The sequence below is a fragment of the Corvus kubaryi genome, unplaced genomic scaffold (genome assembly GCF_017639235.1).
Source record: "Corvus kubaryi isolate FWS band 111438036 unplaced genomic scaffold, C.kubaryi_AGA036_p1.0 37397, whole genome shotgun sequence".
In the NCBI taxonomy this organism is placed as follows: Eukaryota; Metazoa; Chordata; class Aves; order Passeriformes; family Corvidae; genus Corvus; species Corvus kubaryi.
Window position 1 is genome coordinate 1,303,629 of NW_024581136.1, and position 26,702 is coordinate 1,330,330.

Consider the following 26,702-nt stretch of genomic DNA (forward strand, 5'->3'; position numbering starts at 1 on the left):
GCTGGAGACCTGGGCACACCCGTTCCCTCTGCTGCAGGAAGAACCAGGCAGCAGGGCTGTGAGGCCACCTGGACAGCTGCTTTCCCAAAGCTGAAATGGTTGGGAAGAGCAGAGGGAGTACAGGCCTTTCCCCTGAGCACTTACCAGTCCTCCACCGGCTGAAAAGAAAAGCCAGGTCAGAGAGTACTATTAGGAGTTTTTCAGTAGTGTCAAAAGCATTTTAGAAACGTGTTAGCAATATGCCTTTTTTTTCTAAATCCACAAATTAGGTTCACAGAAAGTTTACATCCTCTGATTAGGTGTTGCTGGATTTGTCCATTTGCATTTCTGTACCTTACTGCAAAGCTGTCAAATCTGACACTTCCCTGACAAAGGCAGGAAGAGGTGAGCATTTTGGGGGTGGGACTAGAGAAGGGGCAGTGTGGGGAAGGAAGGTTTCCAACAGCTCTGATGAAAAAACAGGGAAGCCTTTTCAAGTCCTTCTTTATAGAAACTGCCTTTATTCTTTTCCATTCCAAAGTAATACAAACAGACTGTCTGATCTGACAGTGCACTGCCTTGTAAAAGGAGAGAGAGGCAGCACTCTAACAGGACTCCTCTCGTTTGATATGCAGGTGAAGAATAATAGAAAGAAGGGCTCATTTTCCCCTCTCTTTGCATGTCAGTCACTCACACCTGTTACAGGGGGAAAATGCTCCTTGTTAGACCAGGTCAGCTGGGAAGACTTACAGTTCAAACCTCCTCCCAGCCTCTTGGCAACGTGTACCAGGTCTTTCATCAGAGCCTCTAGCCAGGAGGCAAGATCAAGCTTTTAAAGCATACAAATCAACTTATATCTTCTTTCATCTCCCACTAGCAAGCATCCTGCAGCTCTCTGCAGTCTCCCTCTCCAAATAAATGTTTCAGTCTCTATTCCAATTAAAAGGACAGAAGAATAAAACCAGCCCAGGCCTCAGCAGCAGGTCTAGGGGATGCACAGACATCATGCAGCAAATCTCTGCTAAGCAGGCAGTTGGTTCCTGTGTGTAACACAGCTTACATTTCTTGCCACCCAAGATGCTGCTGTTAGCAGAACAGTATCAAACATCAAGGAGGATTTATTCCTATGAGAAGTGCTGGAATGAGTGTTGGTTAATCCTGGCACCCAGAGCCTTGCCATGTTATGGTAAACTCTGCCCAGAAAACAACCCTACATCCCCAAGGGGCCATCCACTCTTGACAGCTCCAGCTGTTGGAGCCCAGTTTCAGGATTTCCCAGTGTTTGGGCCCATGTCCAAGCACAGCTCTGCACACGCACAGAAGCAGCTCTCCAGTCCTGACTGCTCCTCTGCCCTGCAGACACACAGGTTTTACAAATCCCGTGTTCAGCTGCTGGAACACACCAAAACTTGTGTCCAAGCCACTGCTCTTTTCTCTGGAGATGAAAACAACTGGGCTGAGCAGCACAACTCCTGTTCTCATCTTGCTCCACAGCAGAGCACAATGGTTTCACACACTAATCCAGCTCTCTTCACCAGAAGCCTACCCGTCCTCCTAAGAGATATTATCTTTTTTTTTTTTTTTGCCTGAGATGCCTGGTTCCAAGTTGCATCCTCTAGCAACTTCCCGAGTCCACAGTTATCTAAATGGATAGTGTCACTAAATTGTCCACTTTGAGCTTCTCAGGCTTCTGCATGAGCTAAGCTAAAGAAAAAGCAAAGGGGGGAAAATTGTCTCTCTCCTTCCATGAGATTTTAGCTCCCTATACAACATTAGCATTTCATTATAGTTTTCAGCAAATGAAATTCATTGCACTGCATTTTAAGGAGGTTAAAAAAACCCCAAGCTGGTTCAGAAAACATTCAAACATGAAAATACACCTCACAGCCTGAGGCCTTAAGTTAATTTAGTTAAACAAGATGATGACTGAGGGTGATTTGATTAGTTATACTGCCTATGTTGCATTACACATGTTCTATAGCTCACTTACCAGGTGAGGAAGTCATGGCTTCAAAAAGTCTTTTAATCAAAACATAGAGCCTTAAGTGCCAAGACCCAGATAGTAGGTCAAGATTGTCTGAAATGAGAAGGAAAAAGATTGAAGTTAGACACTAGAAGAAGTAATGTATTTCCTTTCTTTTAATGTCAAGTGAGACAGAATGTATTTCCAGAAGCAAATACAAGTTGCTTTCGTTACAAACAAAAACTACTTAGTAAAACAACAACATACAAGTAATTACATTAACTGATCCCTTCTGGCCTCAGATTTCTTAAGTGTAAAATTAACTCAATTTGCGGTTTTATAGTTTTTGCATTGGTCTCTGGCTAAAATATAAGTTAGAAAGCAAGGAGAGTTGTTTTCTTTGTATCTGAGAAAGCTCAGACCTAAGGCATCTTCAAACATGCATTCACGGGCCACTTCAGGAATTGCACAGATTCAGTCACCCCCAGCTGAACTCTGCAAAGCTCCTGCACCGCTGAAGTACAAAGCAGAGGAGCCTAATTTAAAATCATCACCAGAGAGGCACAGCTTAAAGCATCCTTAAAATGATGTGCCTGTGCCCACTGAGTGGGAAGGGACATCGCTGGGCATCACCCAGAGCCAGTGTGCCCACTCAGGAGTTCCTGAATGGGTTTCAGCTTCTTGTGGCCCCTGTAGAAGCCTGGCTGTGTTTTGGGCTTTGCACCATCCATGACTGAGACACACACACAAATAAAACTTCAGCCTTCCAATCTTCCTAGCCTAAGCTAAGTTCACCAGAACCAGCCTGTGCTGAGCAAAGTCACTATGAAACCCCTTCCACGGTCACCACGCAACAGGTTTTGTAATCAATGTTCCACATACTGAGAAGGGGGGGAAGCCCAGAAGAGACACATCAACTCCATCAGCAGCCCCATCAAACTCTTCCACCAGTGAGGAGAGGTTGTTCACAGCCTCCACGTCTCATCAAGGACCGAATCACACAAGTTGAGCAAATTTGCCTCCTTTGGGCCTGCAAATGTTACTTGATGTTTACAACCACCCTTGGCAGCCTCATTACTCATGGCTGACCCCAACATTGATAATATCTACCTACACACTGCCACTTTCCAAAACAACATACTCAGATTCCTTTCCTGCTCAACAGATCCTCAGCAGATGCCAGCACAGTACCAGGAGCCTGAGACTACTTTACACCCATGAGCCTGGTCCAGATTCTCTCTGTCGTTCACAGGAGCAGATTAACTGGTCAGAAAAGGAGCATAATTGAATCCCCTCATCCATGCAGAGGGAGCACACAGCTTGTTACCAAAATCTAGGATTCTGGAGCAAATCTCTGCTGAGGAGCTGCTACTCCCCAAGCAGCTGCAAGCCTCCTACTCATTAATCCCTCAGTTGAACCAGCATTTCTTACTAAGCCAACACACGTTCTCATTGAAGTCCAAGACTCCTCAGGAGCCTTAGGGTACCTCTACAGAGTACCCAGGATGTCCTTTAGTTCCCAGTAAGCTTTATAGAAAGTGACACAGAATTTGGAAAGCTCCTGAATGCACTTAGTCTCAAAGAGAAGGTTTTAAGACCCAAAGGGCACAAGCACTCCCACACCACACCTGGTGGGCCTGGCACCCCCAGCAGGGCTGCACAGCTGCTGCTCTGCTATCTCACAGTGACCACAGTGGCTGCCACCGAGCACAGCCAGCCACGGTGACTCAGGAGCAGTGGGACACACTGCACTTTCAACTGCTGCAGGAAGCAGGAAAAATGATTCACATCCTTTCAGCCAGCGCCGAGCCGGAGCGTCGCTCCACAGCTACAAAACTCCAGTGGCAAAGGGAAAACACAGTGCAAAAACCCAAGTCCCTAATGCTGCTCTGTGCTTACTCAGGACTGAGTTCCTTCCCAGAAGCACCACTCCTCTCTCTATTGATGAAATTACAATCTACTCCCCGAACCCCTTTAAAAAAAAAGCAAACAAAAACCACCAACCAAATTCTTAATTGTCAGCTTTTTGCTAGAAGGTCTATTAGATTCATTTCCAGCAATATGTACCTGCTTGCTTTAACACCTTGGGATTTATTTATGTTTTTTAAAAGATGCAACAAAAACATCATGCTGATGTGCAAGTTGTTATAATCAGAGCCAATAACAGTTTGGTCTTGTTTAGTTCTATCGAGAGCTATACAAAGAAGGGAGAAATATTATCTCAGGGTTTCTTGAGGAGAAAGGTGATAAAACCAGAATTTACCAACAACTTCCATGTGTCTTTTATGGGTTTATACAGTCACACACCAATTTACAGCTGTTAAAATCAATAATTTCATAGTACAGAGAGGCAAAGGGCAAAGGAAAAAGGGAAGGGGACTAAAGAACTCTTATTTAGACTATGAGGGAGAATGAATCTGTAAGGCCAGAGCATCTGCTGACCTCTCAGAACTGTCAAATCTTCCCTAAAATCAAGCCTCTTACTGCCAGCCACAGGAATGACTGCTGTTGAATCAAGCCAATGTTTTCTTGCATTTAATTTGTATCGTACATTAAATTCAAGTAAGTGCACTCAAAACAAGCAAAATCTTCTCAGTTTCCCAGGATGGAGTCTGCTGCCAGACACTCTTCCCTCCATTCTGTATTCAGGCAGTGTGACTTTAACCTCAGAATTACATTAATGGAGAACTGGTCATGTGTCTCTCAAGGTCGGAGTTTTTCTGCCTAACTGGCCAATTCATCTGAAAAACCCTCCTCAAATTTTACATTCCCAAGTCTCCTATGACTTAAATATTATGAGACTCAGGTACTGGATGAATCACTAAGGTCTTACATGAAGAGCAAGTGTTGATGGGTGAATGACAGATGCATACACTCTACTTGTTCTCTTTGGTCACCCAAACAGATTCGTTAAATTCCACCCAACACTGAACATTTCAGAGAAGGGTTCTCCTTGGTCAGCCTAGCAATGACCACTCTGACTCAGCCACACAAATGCATTTAAAATTAATAGATGCAAATGACATAGGCCAGATGGAAAATGAAATATGCAAACAAACATAATCCATGTCATGCAAAATAAGTAGATCAGGAAAGAAAAAAAGTTACATATAGTCAAGCATTCTTTGGTTTGGTGTGGGTTTTCTGTTCTTCCCCTTCCCCTCCCAAACACAATGCTTGCATGCCTATTGCCTGCCCTAGGAAAATGGATCCCTGCAGTGCTGGCAATACCACGGGAATTCTCAGGTATTGGCTCCCTCCTTGAATACATTAGATTCCATGCCAGGTGCTTTTAGATCTTGTCTACACAAACAGGTGGACTCCCTGGTCTGGTAGTCCTGCTGTGACTTTTCCAGTGCAGCATTTGCACAGTCACTGAGCACATGGAGTGGCACACAGGTCCTTGCCATGAGAACACAGCAATGGCTGGCCAAGCAAGAAGGGGTTTAGCCGTGGATCCCAGTTTGTTCCACCACTTCTGGGGAAACATACCAGTTTGTGAGAAAGTCTCCACCAAGTGTGCTGTCTTCACCTTTCCTTCATTTTTTGCTGGTGAGAAACCAAAACAAAACTGTTGCTCACACTACATCCCCCCCCTAGAAATGTAGCAGAATCCTACAGTGTAATGGGGAGATTTGGCTTTCTGGCCCAAATTAAAAGATTTTGACTTCTGGTCCTTTTTGATGCTGAAACACATGGGCCTTCAACCTTGCTCCATTTCCTGTTAGAATCTCAGTAATGGGCAGGGAAATGGGAACTGGTGGAGAACATGGAGAGAGCCTACCTGGTGCTTGGGGTTTGTTTTCTGCAGTGCTTGTAACCATGGCATCTGAGCAGCATGAAATCAAACACACCTTCAAAAGCGGAAGGGCTTCACTTCCCCTGTCCTTCCCCTGGAACAAAAGAGTATCATTTTATACATGTTTTGTACTTACTGGTGGTGTTGTCAGAGAACATTTGATATTAAGGAACCGTCTGGACAATGTTATTTTAGACATTTTTCTGAATAAATCTGCAAAGAGATTCAAGCAGCCCAATTACTTACTTGGGGGTTGGTTTTCGAAGCAACCAAATCTGAAGTGCCTGGACACACAGTTTTGATTTGACTCATGCTGCCTTAAAGTTCAGATCTGTACTGATCTGACAATGCAGCTTAGCACACAGCCCAGATGAACACAGCCCTTCGTGGGATTGGGTTCTGCAGCTGTAGCTTCTTTTACCAAAAGCTCTAAACTTTTCTCTGTCCTCCTTAAATTTTTTTGTTCTGATTTTTTGTCTAGACACAGGGCAATCCCAACTTTCCCTATTTTGACAGCTTTCTCGTTTGTTATGGTCACAGATTATAGACACACACAGATTTAACCCTGCGTCCTTCTTTTCTGCCTGTACTTTAACAACTCCTCACTTCTATTCAATTAAACTGTTCCTGACGGTCCAAACATCCTCAGGCCTCAAGAGGGATTCATCTTTGTTTCTTTCTCAAATTCTCTCTGACAAGCACCCCTGTATCTCACCCAAAGAAAGAAAAATTGTATTTTGCTGTTGATAAAACCATTTTTTAAAAGGCAGCGTTAAGCAGTTTCAAAGAGGCAGTGCCCTTTGGAGCTGTGTTATTATCCTCTTCCTCCAATTCTTTCATGAAAGTCACAAACCAGAGTGCAACAACCCAAATGTTTCCAAGAGCAGCAAACTGCCACCTTCTATATATAGCCCAGGTGACACAGTTCAACCCCAGCCTTATCTAAAAGCCTTAGCAGTACAGAAACACACAATGCTTGGAGGGCTGGGGATACATTTAATTACAGCAATTTACTCACAGTAAGTTTTGGCAACCAGCTTCAAGTCACCGCTATGTGTTGATAAAGCCTGCAGAATTTGGGGAAGGCTCTTGCATCCATACTCCTGGGAGTACCCCTGCAGAACAAATAGTACAGACCTCTCTCCCTCATACTCTCCTCTCAACTGAAAGACAAATTTTACATCTGAAAGTTTTACAAGTTTTCTTTGGAAATGCTTGAATAAGCAAGCTGGACTGTATAAATTATCGAGGTGACAAGTGCCACCTCCATTTATGGGCCCTTCTCAAACCAGATCAGTGCTGCACTTCCTGCCCCTGATTTACTGGCAGCTTATTCAGCCATGGAGTAGATTTACGGTGCCCAAGATACCCCAAACTCCCCTGCATGGCTGCAGTTTGTCCCCTCAGAAGGCACCGTGGGTAGCGTCAATGTTTGACAACTTCCTGAGCCTTTGGGCTCTTTGATCCTGTCAAATCCACCCAAACAGACTCTACCTGCAAAGCCACGCTTGTCAGTGTAATGAGTGAAAGGTAACACCATAAACTTCACAGGCCTATGAACACTAAATTAGGTGATAAAGGCAGTCATATATCACTTCATCAAACTAATTCTGTCAGTAAGTGAAACCTGTAAAACCATTTACAGTATGCAGTCTGCTTCAATTTATATCATTCTGCCATGAAATCGATGCGAGACTATAAATGGTTTTCTCAGATTGAGATATGGACACCTTTATCCTGGCTGTTAGCTAAGAGACTATCAGACCAAAAAAAAAAAAAAAAAAAAAAAAAAAAAAAAAAAAAAAAAAGAAAAAGCCAAACAAGCAAACAGATTTCCCTTAAAAATCCAAGCCAGAAATCCCTAAAAATTCTACTATTTAAATTTAAGACTTAAGCATCACCTCCTAATGGTAGAGCACACACAGGACAGGTATTTTAGGCAGACTGGTAAGACTAATAAAACAATGTTGTTCATATGCGTGTTCCTAATCAGGTCTTTATAGCTGAACTCCTTTAAATTCACTGTTCATGTAATGCAAGGTATTTATTACTAAAATAATATGAAATTCACTGCCTGACTACATCCAAAGCTTTAGAAGCCTTTATTGAAAAGAGTTTAGTAACCATCTTTTTGTATACTAAAAGACAATGGAAGCTAAAGACAACGGAAGAATTTCCTAGTTCTTTACATGATGTGGGAATCCTTCAGTATTGCCACGGGGCTTTGGCAGTTAAAAAATTTCAGCACAATTCTAAAATAAATGTATTTATACTTGGATTTGTCGCTAAAAGGAAGGGAGGCAAAAGAATTTCAAGGCAACCAAGAGTGAACAGAAGTTTTGCAGCCGTCAGCCGCCTGCAGGGATGTGGAGTTTAGGAAGAAGCGTGCATCTCCCTAGAAATCAGATCTGAACAGAAGGCTCTCCTGCCCGCCCCCCCCTCCCCTCCCGGCCCTGCTCTGAGCAGCTGGGACAAAGTCTTCCCTATTCACAGGCAGGCAGCAGCTCTTCAGAACACAAAAAAGGAGGAGGCTTGTAAAGACAACTGCGTATAGACACTGGAAATAACTCCCGATGGCCACATTCCTCCCATTGTCCCTGCTCCCCGCATTGTGTCACGCCATATGCTTTTTAAACGCACAAATTGCAATACAGAAGATGCTGCGTTTGGCCCCAGGCTGGGAACTGAGTCTCTGTACGAGGCCCTGAAGGCACAGGCAGAGCAGCATCAGAGCTGGGCTCCTTATTGAGCCCTCCACGACACTCTAAAGCTCTTCCTGCAGCCAGAGCCATTTCAGGTCATTCCTAGGTTTTCCATGCCCTGAGGCAGATATGTTTGGGGTTTTTTTAAACTCCATTATTTCCCGGAGAGATTTTTTTTTTTTTTTTTTTAAAGTAAATTGAAACCCCATTTAGCCTAAACAGGAAGAGAAACTACACTAGAAGATAGCTATTCCATTGAACAATGAAAACTACAAAATGGTTCACTTACATACCATTTGATACTGAAATATACTGGTTGGTATAGTAAATTATACGTGTTCTCTCACCGCAAGAGAAAAATAACATGATTTTATTTCCTAGAATCCTGTACTGCTGCAGAAACAAACTATGTATTTTAGGACTCTAGAAGAAACAGTACCTCTGCATTGCAGGTACTGCTCAGCACGAAGTTACTACTCTGCAATCTAATTAACCATTTTCATCAGAAGCCTCTGGTTTTTTACCTAATTTAGAAATGCAACTAAACCATGAAAGAACAGTTTTCCAAAATATGTGAGGGCAGATCTGCCAGTATTCAAAATTGAGACTGAAAGTTAGAAGAGGTGAGAGAAGTTTATTAACACAAGCACAAAGAAAGTCCTGAGCCTAATTTATGCGTGCGTCAGCCTCAGTCTTTATATGCTCCCAACAAAACTGCAAACACTTAAAAGCTAGAGAGAGGCAGTCAGGAGGAACACGAGTCACAGCAAACAGAATGGACAGATGGCTCAGATTAAATCATTAGTGTAAATGCCTGTGTAACCCACACCACTTACCTGGAAGCTGAAAGAACCGAGTCCGTCCCACCAGGCTCCACACAACTGAGCCGCTCCAGTCCCAGTGCTCCTCTACACCAGAGCAGGGGTAGGCACAGGCCACCCACCCAACCCTTCTTCTGCTTCCTACAGCTAAGCAAATTAAAGACTACAGCCAATTAGAGAAGTACATTTGCTAAATTTATCCAGTACCCTATGCAAAAAGGCCACAGATTTCCAAGGGAGTCATCTGGTGACAACAGAAGGGAAAGCAGTAGACCTCACCTTAGACAAGCATTAGTCAGATAGGTTCTTTAAAAAGGAAAAGCATAGCCAGTAAGTTCTTGGACAGAAGGAGAATTTTTGAAGCAGGCAGTGCAACAGCAACACAAGCAGTTTACTTTTAGACCACTGTAACAATTTAAAGAGAGTAATAAATTCAGTGTATCCTGTTTTACTACAGACTGGAGAGCAAGAAGTACACCTTGACAAATCCTGGAATACCAGGAAATTTTAACCCACCCATGTATTTGTCTCCAAAAGAAATGAAAACAAATGAAGTGCAAAGCAGTACATCCCCCTAAGGCTGAGGGTGTAGTGGCTGCCCCACCAAACCCTTCACCCCAGCTGCAGCAGGTGCTTGAGCTCTGGAGCACTGCTCATTTCCCCTTTCTGCACTACACAGACAGCATTGTACCCACCCCTGGACATCCATCAGCAATGCCACGGCACCTGCCTCAGGACACTGGGCCTCTTTCACAATGTGTCCTTCAGCTAAAAGGCATTTTCTCTCTAAGTGAGTGGCAAGTGTTTTCACACTTTGTATTATCCACTAAGGTTCAACACTATTCATGTGCTGCCACAGCAGCTTCTCTGTCTGCAACTACAGAGCCAGAAATACTGGAGAATGAAACTTCACCACACACACTGCTATTGCACAGAGCAGCCTGATGGAGCTCATGTTTTATCAGCAGATACCAAGAGAAATACCCATGATTAAGAGTTCAGCTGTCTCAGTTTCGACCCAGTCTTATGTTACTTTTCCACTTAGAAAGCCTGGAGAAGTTTGGTTTTAGTTTTTTGTTTGTTTGGTATTTTAAGTTGTTTCAGGGAAGCACAGACAAAGCTGTTACACACCTTGTGTTACCACCCCTAAAAATAAGGTCCTCTTCCACAGCCCCCGAGAAAAAGGAGCTTCTGAGCTGTTCATTGCCTTGTTCAATATACTGAATAAATTTCTTAAGCTCCTAAGCACTTGTGATCAATGAAACAGTGGAATTTCTGGAAGTTACACCCACAAACCTTATTCTCCTTTAAGTCATCTGTTTGTTACTTTGCCACAAACATGCAACTCATTTCACCATGTTCTTTTTTGGGTCAGAGGCTTATCAGTGCATTGGGTTCTTTCCACCCTTGCTAGAGACGAACTAAAAATCAAGGATCTTAATTCTCAGTAAGGACAGCACCTTTTTTCACCTCCAAATTCATGACAGCTGTTAAGTGGACTAAAATCTGATGCTTTCAGCAATCTGTTTCCCTTTTCCAAGGAGAGGTTATGTTTGCATTCACTGTCGTTGGGCCAACAGCTCTTCAGCATGAACTTTCTCATCATCTTATTTGAAATTCAAGCCACAGAGCTTTCACTTCACATCAAATAATGTCATAGCAAACTCAACAGCCCCAACATACAGGAAGCTGAATAAAGACAAACAGGGGTGGCAACGCTGCCAAAGATGATCCCAGGACACCAGTGACACCTAGGGGCTACTGAGGTGGGAGAAAACTCGGACAAAGGCTCCTCCCAAAAGCTCTGCAGTACAAGCCCTTGTCTCTGGGTGCAGAAGGCACCTCACCAGGGAGGAGTACCTGAATACCTGAAGTTAAATGTAACTCGTACTCTTATTACATTTACAATTGAAATAAAAAATTACCAAAAGCAGAAGTACCTGGTAGTTTATCCCACCAGCAGCACCTCAGTTCTCCCAAGGTTCTGTATCAGTTACCAGAACTTGCATCCAAATGCCAGCACCTCCCAAGTGGCACAGGTACCCTGTTCACGTGGGTGACACTCAGGTTTGTAGTTCTGTCAAGAGCTTCATCAACACATCTCCCCTCCGCATGCTCACCTGAGCAAGGAACCGAGGTGCTGTTAGGACAAAAGTGTTCTCAGACATACACAGAACTGCCCACAAATTTAGGGTTAATTCAGAGGACTTCAAAGGCACTTGGATGATGTGTTGAACAAGCATGTTTTAAAATGCATGTCTTGGCAATTAAGTGCACACCACCACCATTCTCCCCTTGGTGTGAAGGCAATTCACCTGTGTGCCGACCTGTTTTGTGGCACCCAAACACCTTGATTTTGCAGCTTACAGAAGTATCTGGGTCTTTTATGACCAAATCAGGGCTCGTATTAGCTTGCTCTATTTAAAAATTCCACAAACCTCTCAAAACACAGCCATGGAGAAAAAGAGTTAATGAAGGTCTTATAACCTGAGTACCTTCTGAACAGGAGGAACAGTCCAACCCCTGAGCACCAGCACTGTTCCACTCACCAGAGAATTAAACATGAACAGGGAAGCACTCCAGCTTGAAAGGTTTCAGCAATCTTCAAAGACAACACCTCACACCTCAACAGAAGACTGATAATCACTGTACAGAGCAAATCCAAGGGCCATAACTGGAATTCTCTGCCCCTGTGCTACCCCTGTAAAAGCTCAGGGGCTGCAGCTTTTTTTGTTCAGACACTGAACAAAGCAAAAAGGACAACAAAGGTGTCTTCTGGCAGATTTGAACAACACAGAGATCAGCTGCACATGCTCTTCCAGGAAATTTGTACATGATTTCAGAACAACTTGTTAATATAAAGATTCAATCTTCCATGTGGCCACTAAACTTACAGGTCAGAAAAGCTGGCAGCAATTTCACTCCAGGACAGGAAGCCAGAGCTAACATCACTGCAAGCTCTAGAGTTTGAAATACCAGCTCACAAACCATCAAGTAAAGCACATATTCTGACTTCTTACTTGTAGTAGAAGCCTCAAGAAACAAAAAGGCAACTAAAAATATATCTGTTTTATTTACCAGTTTTCTAAAAAGCAAAGTCATAAAAATTAGTCACAAGTGGCAAAACCAAAATATATTGCACAGTGTACAGAAAACATTGTTGACATGTTGACAAAGTGTCATCACAAATAAATCATCTTACAACAGTTTGGAAAAATTACAGCTTCAGAATCTTATCTATAAATGGAGGCATGTAGATTTAAAGTTACAGGAAAATATTTTAATACCACCCTGTAAATGCAAACACTTTAAGGATGCAAGATTAAGTCCATAAGTAAGCACATCCACAAAATGCTCTAAATATACTTTTCTCTTCCTTTCACTAAGTTATGGTTACAAGATGGTCATTGAAAAAAATAATAAAAGAAATTAGGACAATTTAAAAAAGACATGGGGAAAAAAGAAAGCATGCTAAAGCAAAGAAGTTCGAAGTGGTTGAGAAGTCTTTGAAAATTATTTGTATAATGATGATGCACTCCTTTTATATAAAGCTTTTATTTTTCCAAAACCCTGGTCCATGTTTGTGTTTCCATGTAAAAATGAAATATATTTAATATGTTGGTATAGCTGCACTGTTCCATTTATGATTAAAACACTTAATACATCGGACATGAACACCAACACTTGAAAATTTCTCATTCACTTTGTATTTACAAGTATTTACGTTTGACCTTGCTAAACTGTTAAAGACAGGCATCAGATCTTGCTGGGTAGTGCTTCACACTACATTTAAGATACTTACTTATTTTAAATTGTGATTCTGCTTGTTTCACAAGTTGACACACTTTGCTACCTGCAGAACCTGTCTCCAGTGCAAATTTCCTCCCGACTGTCCAATTAATAGCTAATTACTTGACACAAATTATTTCTTCTGCTAAGCGAATACCAGTCGCATTTGCGTGTTTTTGGTGTCAGATCTAACTTCACATCCTCTTTGTATACAAAGAGAAATATTTTTATAGAATGACAATAACCTTAAATTTCAGTGAATAGAAATGTTATCCTAATAAAAAAGGAAATGCTTCCCATGAAAAATATTTTACGACAAACATATCGAAGTTAACTGAATTAACTTTCGTCATTTTTCACCCCAAGACTTACAGCTGACATCTAGCAGTACAGCAACTAAATTTCCTTTAACTAACCAACATATTAAAAGTTGTTCTCTCATGTTCTCTTCCCACATTCAACAGACATAAACAGCACAAGAACATAAAGTACACATATTCAAGTCAATACAATCTCAGAGGCGTTAAAATTAAATCTTCGACAGCAAAGGATTCCAGCCACACTAAATTTGAGATTATGTAATTGAAATAGAGTGAGTCAGCACTATTCTCAAAATCACTTCTTTTTTATAAGAACTATCTTCAAATGACAAGACACATCTAATCCTCCCTTGTCACATACAAATTTGATGTTTGTTTAGCCACATTGGAAAAACTGATGGCCAACCTCCTGACAGAACAAGTCAGAAATAAAGGTTAAAGCTACCCCAAGCTCTGTCTAACAGACACTGGAGCATATGCAGTCATCCTCTGTGACCTTGGTCTTTAAAATCTTTAAGCATAAGGATTTCTTGAGTACAAACCCTCAGAAATTACGCTTCAAGGTAATAAACAGTCCATCGTGTTGCAGTGTCCATTTAAATAAAAGGCTACAAAGTTGCCAGCACTCCTCTATACTTACACATCAACATGTACTTTAACCCAAGACCATCTTACAAAATTAGCTCAATGTTTCTCTTAGAAAAAAAAAGTTCCTACATTCAAAACTAGAGGAGACAAACAAAGAGGATGGGATCAACTGGTATGAGAAGGGCAAGTGTGAATTGATTTCCTTGAAGGTTACTTCTTCTACTGTGCTGGACCACTTCAAATATTAAGAACAATGCTAAAGAGCCACTAAGCAAAATTGCTCAACAATTTATAATGCTGAATCATTACCAAAAGGAGATTTGAAGAACCGTATGCACGTAAGGATATTTTCAGCACTTATTAACCCACTCTACAAAAAACAGTAGGCATCAATGAAAGTTTCTACAGTTTGTAAAGAAATACTTGAGGCATATAAGTGCAAAATGAGTCTTTTAAAGAAAAGCTATACCATCTTCAACAATGTCCTTACTGGGAAGAGATTGCCACCATTTAAAAAGAGATTCATTCACAAATGACTCTTCTAGAGCAAGAAAAACACATTTGCTTTTATGAACTGTATTCATCTTGCTGGATAAAAGATTAAAACCTTTATGGATCCTTCACTGTCGTTTTGAAGCAACTGTCAAAACAACAGGCTCAAAGGCTATGTTTGTTCTTCACTGACTTGATTCAGGGAAACCAAGTTGTTTTCTCCACTATCTTCAATCATTTCATTAAGGTCCATTTCATGGATTTCTTCATCATATGATGTATAAAAATTGCTCTGTATATTGTCCTCACAAAAAATACATTCCTAAAAAGAAAAAAAAAAAAATAGAAGCACTCGTAAGTAAAATTTAAAAAAAAGCTTTTCTAAGCAACAGTCCACCTGCAAGCAATCCTTGATTCCAAGAGAACCTTTCCACCTGTGCTGTAGCTATCAGATATATTTTAGTCCACAACTTTTCCACACACCATGATTTTATAAAGTGCAGTAAATCAGTGAAAGTACTTCAGGAACTCTGCTGGAAACAGTTGTGCCATAGATCACCAGGTGGGTGCTTGTAGGAGCAGTGCTGCAGTAACATTAACATCACGATTAGGATTCCACTGCAATTCTGTCACACTGACTTTTGAAACACTCATGTGCAAAGAGAGCCTCTGTGTTTGACAGCTTTTGTGCAAAAAAGCCACAAATGACAGAAAGCTTAGGGATGAGAAAACACAGACAGGTATTTGGGTGTGAATAAGTAAAACACACAGACAACAAATAAAATTGCATGGATGCTTTTTTTGTTGGGTTTTTTCTTTTTTTTCCTTTCAAGCCATTAAACTACCTAGAAGAATCATGATCCTGAGAGAGAAGTCTGATAGGAAAAAGGACCAGTATATTGCCATTCATTTTGTACTTTGAAAACAACGGACATCCATTTCTGCACACAAACTAGAAATTTTTATGTAGTGAAGCTTCTGGCTGTGTTGCTAAAGCATTTCAAACAGATACACAGAAATTTAGAAAGAGGAAGGAAATTTCTTTCACTGTGTTCACCAGTACTTTAATTTCCTCCGTTGGAAAGAAGATTTATGCTAAATTGAATCAAGCTAGAAACCACCGCACAGAAGTTTGAATTTCCTTTTTTTCCTATGCATAATTAATTTCTTCTTTTTCCTATTCATAATTGACCAAGCTTTCACAGCAACAGGAAAGGAAGAGTCTAACATAGGCAGCTAATAATTTAAGCACTATTATACATGAAAAAGTAATTAACTCATTAAACTTACGGAATTAGCAACAGTTTTTGGCAGTCCACCTTGCTGGATCCATGGATGAACTTCAATAAGCTCTCTTTTTTGTTCTTCTGTAAATTTTGGCTGTAGTTTCTGCATTTGCTTTAATTTCTGCTTATCTTCTTTTAAAACTGTTTCCAAATCCCTAAAATAAAATGTATTTAGAAATTGAGCTTCAGCAGTTTCTGGGCTTCATGCCTATATGAGGTTACACAGTCAAATACTAACATTTTTAAAGACTATTTTTGTTCTAGAATGTTATGCTTAGAAATCTTATATTGGAAGAAAATTAAAAGTGATTATTCCAGCTGCTCTCTGCATTTGCAGACATCTCTGCTGGCTCACTGTCTTTTCAAATCCCTTTGGTGAGAACAGTTTTCTTAGAGCCACTCAGGCAGCACCACAAGTGAAACCAGCAAGAACTTTGGTTTCCCCCTGCTGCTGCAGGAAATTCCAAGTTCCCCTTCAGTGGGAGGACAGTGCAAAACAGACACTAGATGCACTGGAGATACTAAAGCAGGAGTAGTAAGATGTGTTTAAGAAGGTCACCAAGAATGAACTAAACTTTAGGAAACAGCTCTATTTCAGCAGCCAAAATTCTCTCTCTCTCCAAATGCCCTACCTCCACTCAGGAACTTACAAAAACCCATCTCACAGCAACATTTATAGAGGAATGCAGCTTGTAAAAGATGACAATAGAAAGCAAGTTCCAAGAAATCTAAAATAATTTCTATTCCTTATAGGATACCTAAGAACAGGTTGGATTTACACTTCACTTCTTGGGGATCACACTCTGACAATGAGCTTCACTCTTCTTACCAAAATATCCTGTTCTTTGGCAGGCTTTGCTGCTTTTATGGGCTACTGGAATTCCTACCTATAGCTGTCAACACTTCAGACTACAAAAACTGAGAAATGTCAAAGTATTTTTAAAACTAAAAAAAAACCCCCTGAAGTTCTTACAGTGTATTCTCTCCTTTTCCCATCATGCCTGCACTTCTGTATTTTGAAAGCTTGTTTACCTTCCCTTTCAAAGGCTTTTTACTGAAACCTCCTATTCTTCTCAAAACACCATTCACTGCTCTCAAGAAATATAAACAAGTAGGTTGAAAAAAATAATCCACAGACTTGTCACCCCTTTTTCCCCTATATCTGCTCTTTGCTACTCAAGTTGCGAGTTTCTGATTTTTTAAAAAAGTTTATTTTATTAGAAGCCTTAGGATTTTTACCTTCTAATCCTTGTCCTAATTTATGAAGGAGAGTGAACATATGAAAGTTAACAACCCAGAAAAAAAATCCACAAGTCCAAGAGCAACATGTCACTGTATGTGGCACTCAAGGACAACAGCCAAGGACTAGAGATCTTCCAGGCCAGACCACACCTAGATCTAAGCATATTCACCAGGGATTTCTAGGTAAGTAGTTACAAATCACTAGCTATGAAACAGCTTCCAAAAAATATGTACAGTTCATTTCAATTCAGGAAATTGACCTAAAAATACAGGTAATCCTAATTAAATGATTTTTCCTTCTTGAGAAGTTCCTGTGTAGTATATGAAACATATAAAGGAAGCAAGAATTTTTCTTGACACTGAGCTAAACATTAAAACCAGTTTACTTCTACTGAGGGAGATTCAGATACATCTTCCCTCCTGTACACTTTGGTTTCCCCAACATAAAGAATGTAGGAAGGACTGTGCCACTGAATTACCGTGAAGGGATCTGGTAAGTCATCATAACTGTGTCATCTGTGTTTGCCATCAACAGCCAGATTGGATCCTGCAGCACGTATTTGATGAAGTGCTCACTTTCTTCCATTTCTGTCTTCATTTTGGTTTTATGGTGATTCTCTGAGGAATCAATGCTCCCAAAGTATTTGCTGGTGTGACTAGTTTCACTGCTCCCTGTAAACAGAGATTTAACATTTCATTATAAATTGTCCAATACATAGATTATCTGAATGTTTTTGAGTACAGACAAGATTAAAGAGAACTGAATGTATAAATACAACCACTATTCTACTTTTTTTTAAACAGAGGGAACTTCCACCCTTGAGTAACTGCATTATCTTTTTAAAACTCAAATTCTCAAGTGAAGTCTCCATTAAATTTCAAGAGATAATTAGCTGACTTTAATTTAAAAGTTTTAAATGAACATGAAGGAGTATGGTCTTTTCATTATTCCTTCATACCTGCATAATATCTTAATGGCTGTTTTACATACACTTAGGAAAGGTTCTATTCTGTAAATCAAGCACAATAGCAAAACATTTGTGTAATGCAATAAGAAAGAAATTAAGAATAAACTATGCAATGAGGAGTAAAGAAAAAGATTTTCACTTGATGTTCATGGTGTTTGCAATACCTCACACTCCAACTCTTCTGAAAAGCCAGGAGAGTTCTGGCTGCCTGAGTTACCTGTTCTGCTCCCTGACATGCCACAGCCATTGGACCCAGAGCCCAGGGACTCAGCAGCTGCAGACACACCACTCCCTGAAGAGGCTGAGCCAGTGCCTGAACATGCATCTTCTTGGAGTAAAATGTCAAGCAGGACACTGGACATGGAGAGTTCATCACTATTTTGAGCATCCATTGGAGACTCAGCCTTGTGATAAGGAGAAAAAGTAAAATTAAAAAAACCCAAACACCAAAAATCAAAGCTATTTATTACTAAACGTAAATGATTAGTAATAAATCCATTTCATTTCATATTCTAATGTTTACATAGTTATTCAAAGACAGTCACCAATAACACATGCCAAGGAATAATGAAGTGGACTGACAGGCAGACAGGGGGTCCTTCAGTAAGACCAACTGAATTTCTCTTAAAAAAATTAATAATATAATTTCATGAGAAAGTAAGAAAGGTATTTTCTGTTCTCTTTTGACAGCACCTACTGTCCTGGACGAGTCAGATTTTACCCAAGCCACACACAACATACTAGCAATTGCTCCTACTATAATCTGCCTCAAAGAGATTTGCATCAACAGTCTCTCACTGTTCCACCTCTGTGAGATGAGAAGAAGAGAGTAGTAAGAAAATGTTCCCAGGTGCTTCCTAGGCAAGATCACTTATTTGTATATTTTTAAGAGAAGGAGCATTAACTACGGTAATTTTTAACCTAATCAAAACTTGACTGCAAGTCAGTTTGAAGATTAAATATTAGAAATTAAGGCTGACAGAACTTAGCAAAACATGTAATAATGAAAAGAATTTACTTTACCCTGAACACATTCCTGAATAATGGAAGGAGGCAGCCAAAAAAGATATGGAATGCAGCTCCATCCTATCAGTGACTCAGCATTTATAATGATACTCTATGGTGCCTTTAGAAAGCACAAATAATAGTTTACATATTTCTACCATGGAAACCTTTACAGACACATTACTCCATCTCAAGTTATTTGTTAAACTGATTTATCAAATTGAAATGAGCCAGGAAATAAAAAACTCCTGAAGTTACCAAATAGTTCAGCATAGCTTTAGTGCAACAAACAAAACAAAAATAAAGTTATGGTCTGCAAGAAATTATGAATTCTTCATTTACTTTAGTTGTTTGTTTGTAAACACAGATGTGATTTTAATTTAAATCAGCTTCTTTCAGACCATTTACAGATTGTTCTTCCCATGCACACAAATTCACTAGCACAAAAGTTTTTGCTAAATATAAAGTGCCCACATTATTTTACAGTTTATTTCAGTGGTTTTCAATGAGCTTATCCATATATTCTTACTTTTGTCAATGAAATGGAACAAAACTCTTTCAGGATATATTTCCAAGCTTCCTAGTGTAACTTTAGAAGAATGATGATGTAGATTTAATTTTTAAAGGTTAAGACAACTCTAATGTTTGGACTTAATGTTTTTCTCAGTTTGCTGAAGTTTGCATTTACCAACTACAATTGCAAGTCCAGCTCCTGGCATTATATAACTTCTGTCTATCATTAACAAATAGGTCCTGGAAGTGAAAGGATTAAAAATGATGCAGCAGAGACAGGAGAAGGGAGGTGTGATCCAGACTTACTGGTAAGGATTCCTTCCCGCTGCCGTTATCCGTTGTCATGATCTTGCCTATGGTTCCTTCCTCACTCAAAGCTCCGTGTAAACCCGCAGGAGCTCCACTCTCTGCAGTTTTTGTGGTTTCTTCCAGCTGTAGAAGATTCAGAGGAGAGCTGCACCTCGACTGAAACAGAGGTGGTGAAGCGTGGTCCTGAGGACCCACCGACTGTGGAGTGCAGGAACGGGAGGGGTCATTGCGTGGCTCTGCGACAGGAGCCTTTTCAGTCTCTGCTGGTGGATTGTAATGGAATGGCTGTGCTGGAAAAAACGCCTGTTGTGGGAAAGGGCTGGGTGCGGCAAAGGGGGGCTGCGCTGGAAACATCGTCTGTGAGGAGAACGCAGAATGGGCAGGGAAGCTGGGCTGACTGGGGTAAAGGGTTTGAGGTAAGTTATTGTTCATCTCTGGGTACACATAATTGGGGAGCACAAGAGCCACGACAGGGGTCATGAAGGGTGCAGAGAACTGGGATGGCTGCATAGGGCAAGTATTTCCAGAGTCCGGCAAGGGATTAAAACCAGAGAGTGAAGTTTCAGGAGCCGGTGGCACTGTCCCTGCTGCTGGAAAAACAGGAAGGGAATATGCAGGCATAACTGTGGGGAAAGACACTGCTGAGTAGCTTGCTTGGGACGTCTCTGATGGTGACCAAGCCGTAGCATTTAAACCTTGAAGAGGGAACCGATGGGGGAATTTAGCTCCAGAAGTTGTACTGTCTGAAGAATCCTGTGGTTTAATGCGCTTTGATTTCCTGTTCTTTCCACTTTTCTTCCAAGGCTGATCCATTCCAGAAGTGGCATTTCTTTGTCCACGGCCACCTGCAAAAGGAAAAGTTATAAGAAAGGTTATAAAAATATAGCTATACAGGACCTGTATAACCAATAAAATTAAAAAAATAAAGATAAAAATCTGAGAAAATGCTTAGCAGTGTCTGACTTCTGTTCCAAGTCAAGTCCAGACCGAAATGACAACAAATTCAAATCATATCAAGCACTTCTGAAAATGTCACCCACAGCTCCTAGGCCCAATAAACAAAACAATCTCACTATTACTGCTAGTCTCTGCCATTTCCATCCTGCTGATCACATTATTAACTTAAAGGCACTCAGACCATTATCAAATTGTCTCACCAATTACACAACAGTGGAATGGGGAAAACTGGAAAACAAAGGAGCTCAAAACAAAACCACAAATCTGAACAAAAGACAAGATGGCAAGACAGAAGAAAAAGAAAAGTAAGGGAATATAAGCACAGATACAGTAAAGCAAATATACTAAAGCAGGTTTTTTTGCCCCTTGAAAGAAGATGCATGACAGTAATAGTATAGAGAAAAGACAAAAATCAAAATATAAGTTACTAAAAGGTCCATTATGACACTAAAAGCAATTTTCCACGTTAAATCTTCTAGCAAGATTTATCAGAAAATTTTTCTGTGGGTTTTGAAAATAGCATGCAACTATCACTGTTCACACTGGTCCCACAATACAACTAAAAATGGAAACGCCCTCCCAACAGGATTTACTTTCTATATAAATACAAGTCTTGTTGTGCAAACTATTGCCATACCACGTTCAGCAGGCCGTCCTTTTGGTTTATCTTGTAAGTAGTAATTGCAGTGTGATTGAAAAATATTAAATCTCTTGATTTCTTTAAACCTATTCAAGAAGCTCTGCTCCTCTTTTTGCGTATGCACTGCAAGGACCTCCTTTGTAAGTCCCAGTTTTTTAAATGGCTCCTTCTCTTGATTTATGTGTGCAGCGCTGGATGGAGGGGCAAGAAGTTGGCCATCTATGATTTCTGCTCCACTTGGACCATCTTCTATCATTTCTACAGGAATGGAAGGCAAAATACTCAAGATGAAGCAAAGAAAGCCCTATACATGCATTTTTAAGGTACTACAATTCTGCAATCATTTTGCTGCAAGTTTAAGATACACATTCCATCCCTATTTATTCCATTTCCCAAGACCATCTTAGCTGTAAGAAACTGCAAGTCACAAGCAGACATTAGCTGTTCACATGTCTGAAGTTTAAACTCGCTAGCAATTACCATCTTGAAGAAAAAGTAGTAGCAAAAGTCACACCTAATTCAGGCTGTGTTTTTTTGTCTCCAACGTGAACAATGGTACTACTGTAGCTGCACTGACTGGTGAGAGACACAACACTTTCAGGCTTGCCAGGTAAAGCCAAAGATGTTAAGTGAGCACCAACCACCGGGGGACCACTTGATTTACCAGATGCCTTCAGCACAGCAGGATCTGTTAAAAGAAATAAAGTTGCAGATTACTGAACATAAACAAGAGCAAATTCAAATTACATGCTGCTAGGGCTGCAAAACAGTAAAGGCCAAACTGTGCTTGACAAGACAAAAAAGTGAACTTTTTACTTTATACATTCCAGGAATAGAATGACTCTGGAGCAACCAAATGCAATCCTCTAAGCCCATGTACAGCCAAACCAAACCTTTTCAATGAAGGATGTTTTCCCCTTTTTCTGGTTTTCACTCTTCTTTAATGGCACAGTTTTGGAAGAAATTTTCTAGCCTCTTCCAGTCCAAGAATAAGTTGCACCCAGCTCCCACAGTGTTGTACACAAATTTCCTTCATTAGCTGGTTACTCTAACAGCTTTGTTTTGAGCATCCACCTAAATTTAAAATTCTCTCCCCTGAAAGCTACACACAGTAATCCAGCAGAGGTCATACGAGTGCCTCACAAAACAGCATTAAAACATTCCACCTCTATAGGAATACTTCCATAACACATATTTAAAGATCTAAAATTTGCCTTTTTCCTGACTGGTGACTTCATCTTTCTCAGACAACAGGGCAACAAAGAGCTAGTGGCCCACATCATCTTCTGCCAACAAGAACCACAGAGACTCCAAATTACAGCATTTCAATCCCTTCTGCAGGACTCTTTGTTCCTGGTCTACTGATACCTTCTAATTTGATTCTAAAAGCTGCATTACAACTTCTTTTTGAAGCTTGTCAAACCACCAAGATCATTCCCACAAGCAATTCTTGAGAAACTCCACTGGACACTCTCCCTTCAGCCTCATATAATGACAAGGTAGAATGAGCAAATCTCTCATTTGCATGTAGTTCTTTACCAATCTCACAATCCTTGTACTAACCAGTTACATTCTTCATTTAATTCCCCATCCAGACAAGGGACTATGTCGAATGCTACAACTAAGGCCTAAAAAATTACCTTTATGTTTCTGTCTGCAGCAGACTTTTTAGATAGCTTGCCTCAGTAATCCCCAGCTTTTTGTTTTCATAGATGAACATTGGGTTCTAACACCTCACAAAACACAGAACTGTCCAATGCTGCATTTTACCTTCTCTTCTTCATTTTTTTTTTAAGCAGAAATGTAATATGCATATTTTTGTTGCAATTAATTAGCTGCTAGGTTCTTCAGCTGATTTTTCTTACAAGTCCTAACTGTGAAATAAACTTTCTACATTTGACAATGATTTGAGTACTGAAACTCAAAATCCTACTGTATTTTCTACAACAAAAATTAGTTCATTGCATCTACAATCCAGATATGCAATCAACTACTCAGTATTTTAATTGTAAGGAGGATATTAATGATGAAAGTTAAATCACCAACATCAAACACTGAGAAAGCAGCTATGAGGTCATGCCTAAGCTACACTTGTCATTGTTCTGCAAAGTAGCATCCAACTGCCTGCCAGCAAAACTCAGTCATGAAAAAGCTGTGATGTAGTTACCTTCCAATGGCTGGATAGCATTATCAGCTGCTTTTTGTTCATGAACTCCAGAACTCAGTGATGCAACACTTGTCGAAGGTTCACATTTTCTTTTTGCTGTACCAGGTACATTACAACTCTCCAAGTACCTAAAATACAATGATTTAAAAATATTAGACATACTAGTCTAATGTCCAAAGGTCAAGAGTAATTTACTCACTGGTTGCTTACCTGATGACACTGTCCAAACAGCTAATCTGTTGATAGGAATACACAGGTTGTTCTTTCCAAGCCAATTCTTCAGTAGTCACATTTTTTGGAGCAGCTGCTCCTGCAGTATCCTTTCCCCCTACATCTTTCACCTGACCACCAGGAGTATTTTGTTTTTCTGTGGAAAGAGATACTGCTATTATGCAATTAAGACATTAAATCCTTGCAAACTCCCCTAAAAGCAATAGTAGTAAAGGTTTTTCATTTCTACGTATTTAGCAGGTCACAAATTAACCACTGTAAAGCAAAAGGTTTGTGCACTAATAGATGAATACTGTGCAAGTATTTTCCCGTCCTTATGGATTCTTGGAGTTAAAAGTTTAATTAGATTGCATATGGATCCAAAGGGAATAGACACTATGGCTGTGTGAGAATATGTATCATTAAGGTTGAAACACACTCAGTATGAGGACAACTCTTGTGCCCACTTAAGACACTTGTGCCCACTTATTTCAAGACAACAGCTTTAGGCCATGCCTTAACTGTGTTACACCAATATTGATTCAGATATAGCCAAACACAATATTTTCCCAGGCACAGTAGAGAGACACAGGACAATATAATTTGAGTCGATAAAAATGCTGTCTTTATGCATTGATTAGAACTAAACTAGAAAAAGTCCTACTGTCACGTTATACAAGGCACCAGCACAAGAGACTAGTAACTGCTAATGTCTTACCTGCAAAAGACTCTTTCTTATAGTCCAGTTTTGCCTTACTGTCAGTGAAAATATGCTGTCCTTTATTTTTGACCTTACGGGCATACTGACAGACCTCCTGCAAGCAGTTTGGTAAGAACAGTTATTTCAAAGTTTTGACATAAAACATTATGCATAGCTGTTCCTCAGTAGACTAAATCTAACCTCAGTTAATCTCTATCTTGCAATTAGTTTGATCATAGGAGAAACATGAATGTACAATTTTATTGTGCAGCTGCAAAAATTGGGAATTGGAAAGAGAAGAAATTTAAAGTATGTTTCTTGCAAACAGTTACTCTGTAGTTTGTTTAATCTGCTTGAATATCTTGGATAGGAAAATATAAAATATACATTACAAAGACAACTTAAAAAAAACCTTAACCTATCACTTGGTAAAAAAATATTGGTGCTATGAAAGATAGTTTTTTTACTAGAAGTCTAACCAAGCACTGACAGGATGTTAACAGAACTAGACTATAACAGCCTTCACTATCTGTGGAAGTAGTGAAGGAATGCCAGGCATCTATTTCCCTGTTCAATAAGAAATCCTGAGACCTCATCTGCTTATTCCACCAGTGTTTAAGAACAGAAAGCCAGGAAAGTGACCACCTTGGCAAAAGCAGGACTCTGCAAAGTCTGATCACAGAAGCACAAATCAGATTTGTGAGAATTAGCCTATAAGAAATACAACTTACCAAGTAAAATTTTTGGCTTTCAGAACTAAATCCAAAGTAGAGCTCTAAGCACAAACTAAAAAATTGGTTTATTCCATTCAATTTATTTCGTTCTATATACATGGTTTATTTTTGCAACATTAAAAGTGATCTGGGTCAAGCTATCCCCTGGTTATATAGGTATTACTGCATTTAATCTTCTTACTTTCATTTGGGAAAACAGTAATTACAGACTTTCCCCTCCCAAAACAAACTGCTCTCACATATCCAGCTGGTTTTCCCAGAAACACAGCATATAACATGTATCAGACATTAGATTAAGTAAACACACTACAGGTTTAAATTCTTCACAACACTGACTTTCATGCCTACAACTGTGCTTCAGTACCCTGAGGCTTCATCTACACCAGAAGTGTTTATTGCCTTAGACAAAAGGGTTTTTCTACGATCAATATAAAAGGAACATGGCATTTTCTTTATACTTTCTTCCATTTCCAATTTGAAAATGTTATTCTAAAAGTTAAAAATCCTCACTTTAACTAGTTTGTCTTGTGCCACACACTTGAACGAGAAAAACTCAAACCTACTGGTTTATCCTTATGAGTGTCTTCATTATTATTTCCTGTGCTGTCACTGGAGGATGCCACACTCATCAAGTGCTCATGTGAGCCATTGCTACCTAGACTTCCATAGCCACTGGATCCACTGTTGTGTACAGGCTGTGAAAACAACAACAAGAAAATACATATATATGTGTATACACACCACCCCCCCCCGCCTCAGGACACCTGTAATTCCATATCAGGAAAAGAGATTTTATTTTACACTGGGTTTCTTGTTGCTTGGTTTTTTTGGGTTGTTTTTTGTTTGTTTCTCTGGAGTACTCCATAGCTACATGAAATTCTTAAGATTTCAACTGGAGCTTTAACATACTTCAGTAAGTCTTGTCTGGTAATCATGAGTGCAAGTAATTCCCAGGATTGTAGCCAAAAATTCCAGTACAGTAGAAGAAGCTAAGCAAAATGTCACACAAAGATAAACACCCTTTCCTCAGCAGGAAATGGAAAGGGTAACAGTAAAGCACTTGCAGTACCTGCAGTAAGAGCCGATAGATTTGCTCAGTGATCTCCTGAACACTGGGATGAAGGATTCTATCCTCTGTGTAGTTGGGAGCAGCAAAGACATCTTCATTTAAGGGACCCCTGCACAAACCAAACATAGACCAGCTCACTGCAAATGCAAGTGTTTCAATCCCAGAGAGATCACCACTTCAATTTACCACCTATATACCACAGAGAATCTAATGCTTATTCTGTCCCCTCCTGTCTTTCTTAAGGATCACTATGTAAACTTGAGGGAAGGGAAAACAAAAATATATTGACTTACGTCCTAACTTTGTGTCTTCCAATAATAAAAGAAACTTTTCGACTCCAAGGGTTGATGAAACTGGACCAGCTGGTGTCCATGGTGATATAATCTCCATTCCTAGTGCAAAACCTGATTGGTGAATAGTCAAAAGGCTGCCCTCCGTACTGAAGAACT

General features: G+C 40.1%; 1 protein-coding gene and 1 long non-coding RNA gene across 6 annotated transcripts in view; both read right to left on the reverse strand.

The window, feature by feature from the left end:
* Nucleotides 1–501: 501 nt before the first annotated feature.
* Nucleotides 502–10,489, reverse strand: LOC121671272. The gene is made up of 4 exons (XR_006018463.1): nt 9,280–10,489; nt 5,727–5,835; nt 1,970–2,056; nt 502–675 (listed from the first exon to the last, which is right to left on the reverse strand). It is a non-coding gene; the product is annotated as an uncharacterized LOC121671272 (long non-coding RNA).
* A 1,829-nt stretch (nt 10,490–12,318) lies between these two features.
* PER2 (period circadian regulator 2) overlaps nt 12,319–26,702 on the reverse strand; it is a 46,347-nt gene continuing 31,963 nt past the window's right edge. For all 5 annotated transcript variants that reach the window (XM_042042696.1, XM_042042695.1, XM_042042698.1 and 2 more), the window contains 13 exons: nt 26,547–26,700; nt 26,254–26,362; nt 25,748–25,879; nt 24,469–24,565; nt 23,751–23,907; nt 23,541–23,668; nt 21,888–22,061; nt 21,371–21,631; nt 19,774–20,621; nt 18,167–18,353; nt 17,461–17,653; nt 15,744–15,894; nt 12,319–14,775 (listed from right to left, as the gene is read on the reverse strand). In XM_042042696.1, the coding sequence (XP_041898630.1) occupies nt 14,626–14,775; nt 15,744–15,894; nt 17,461–17,653; nt 18,167–18,353; nt 19,774–20,621; nt 21,371–21,631; nt 21,888–22,061; nt 23,541–23,668; nt 23,751–23,907; nt 24,469–24,565; nt 25,748–25,879; nt 26,254–26,362; nt 26,547–26,700 (2,741 nt within the window). In that variant the 3' untranslated portion in view covers nt 12,319–14,625. The remainder of the gene's footprint in view (nt 14,776–15,743; nt 15,895–17,460; nt 17,654–18,166; nt 18,354–19,773; nt 20,622–21,370; nt 21,632–21,887; nt 22,062–23,540; nt 23,669–23,750; nt 23,908–24,468; nt 24,566–25,747; nt 25,880–26,253; nt 26,363–26,546; nt 26,701–26,702) is intronic.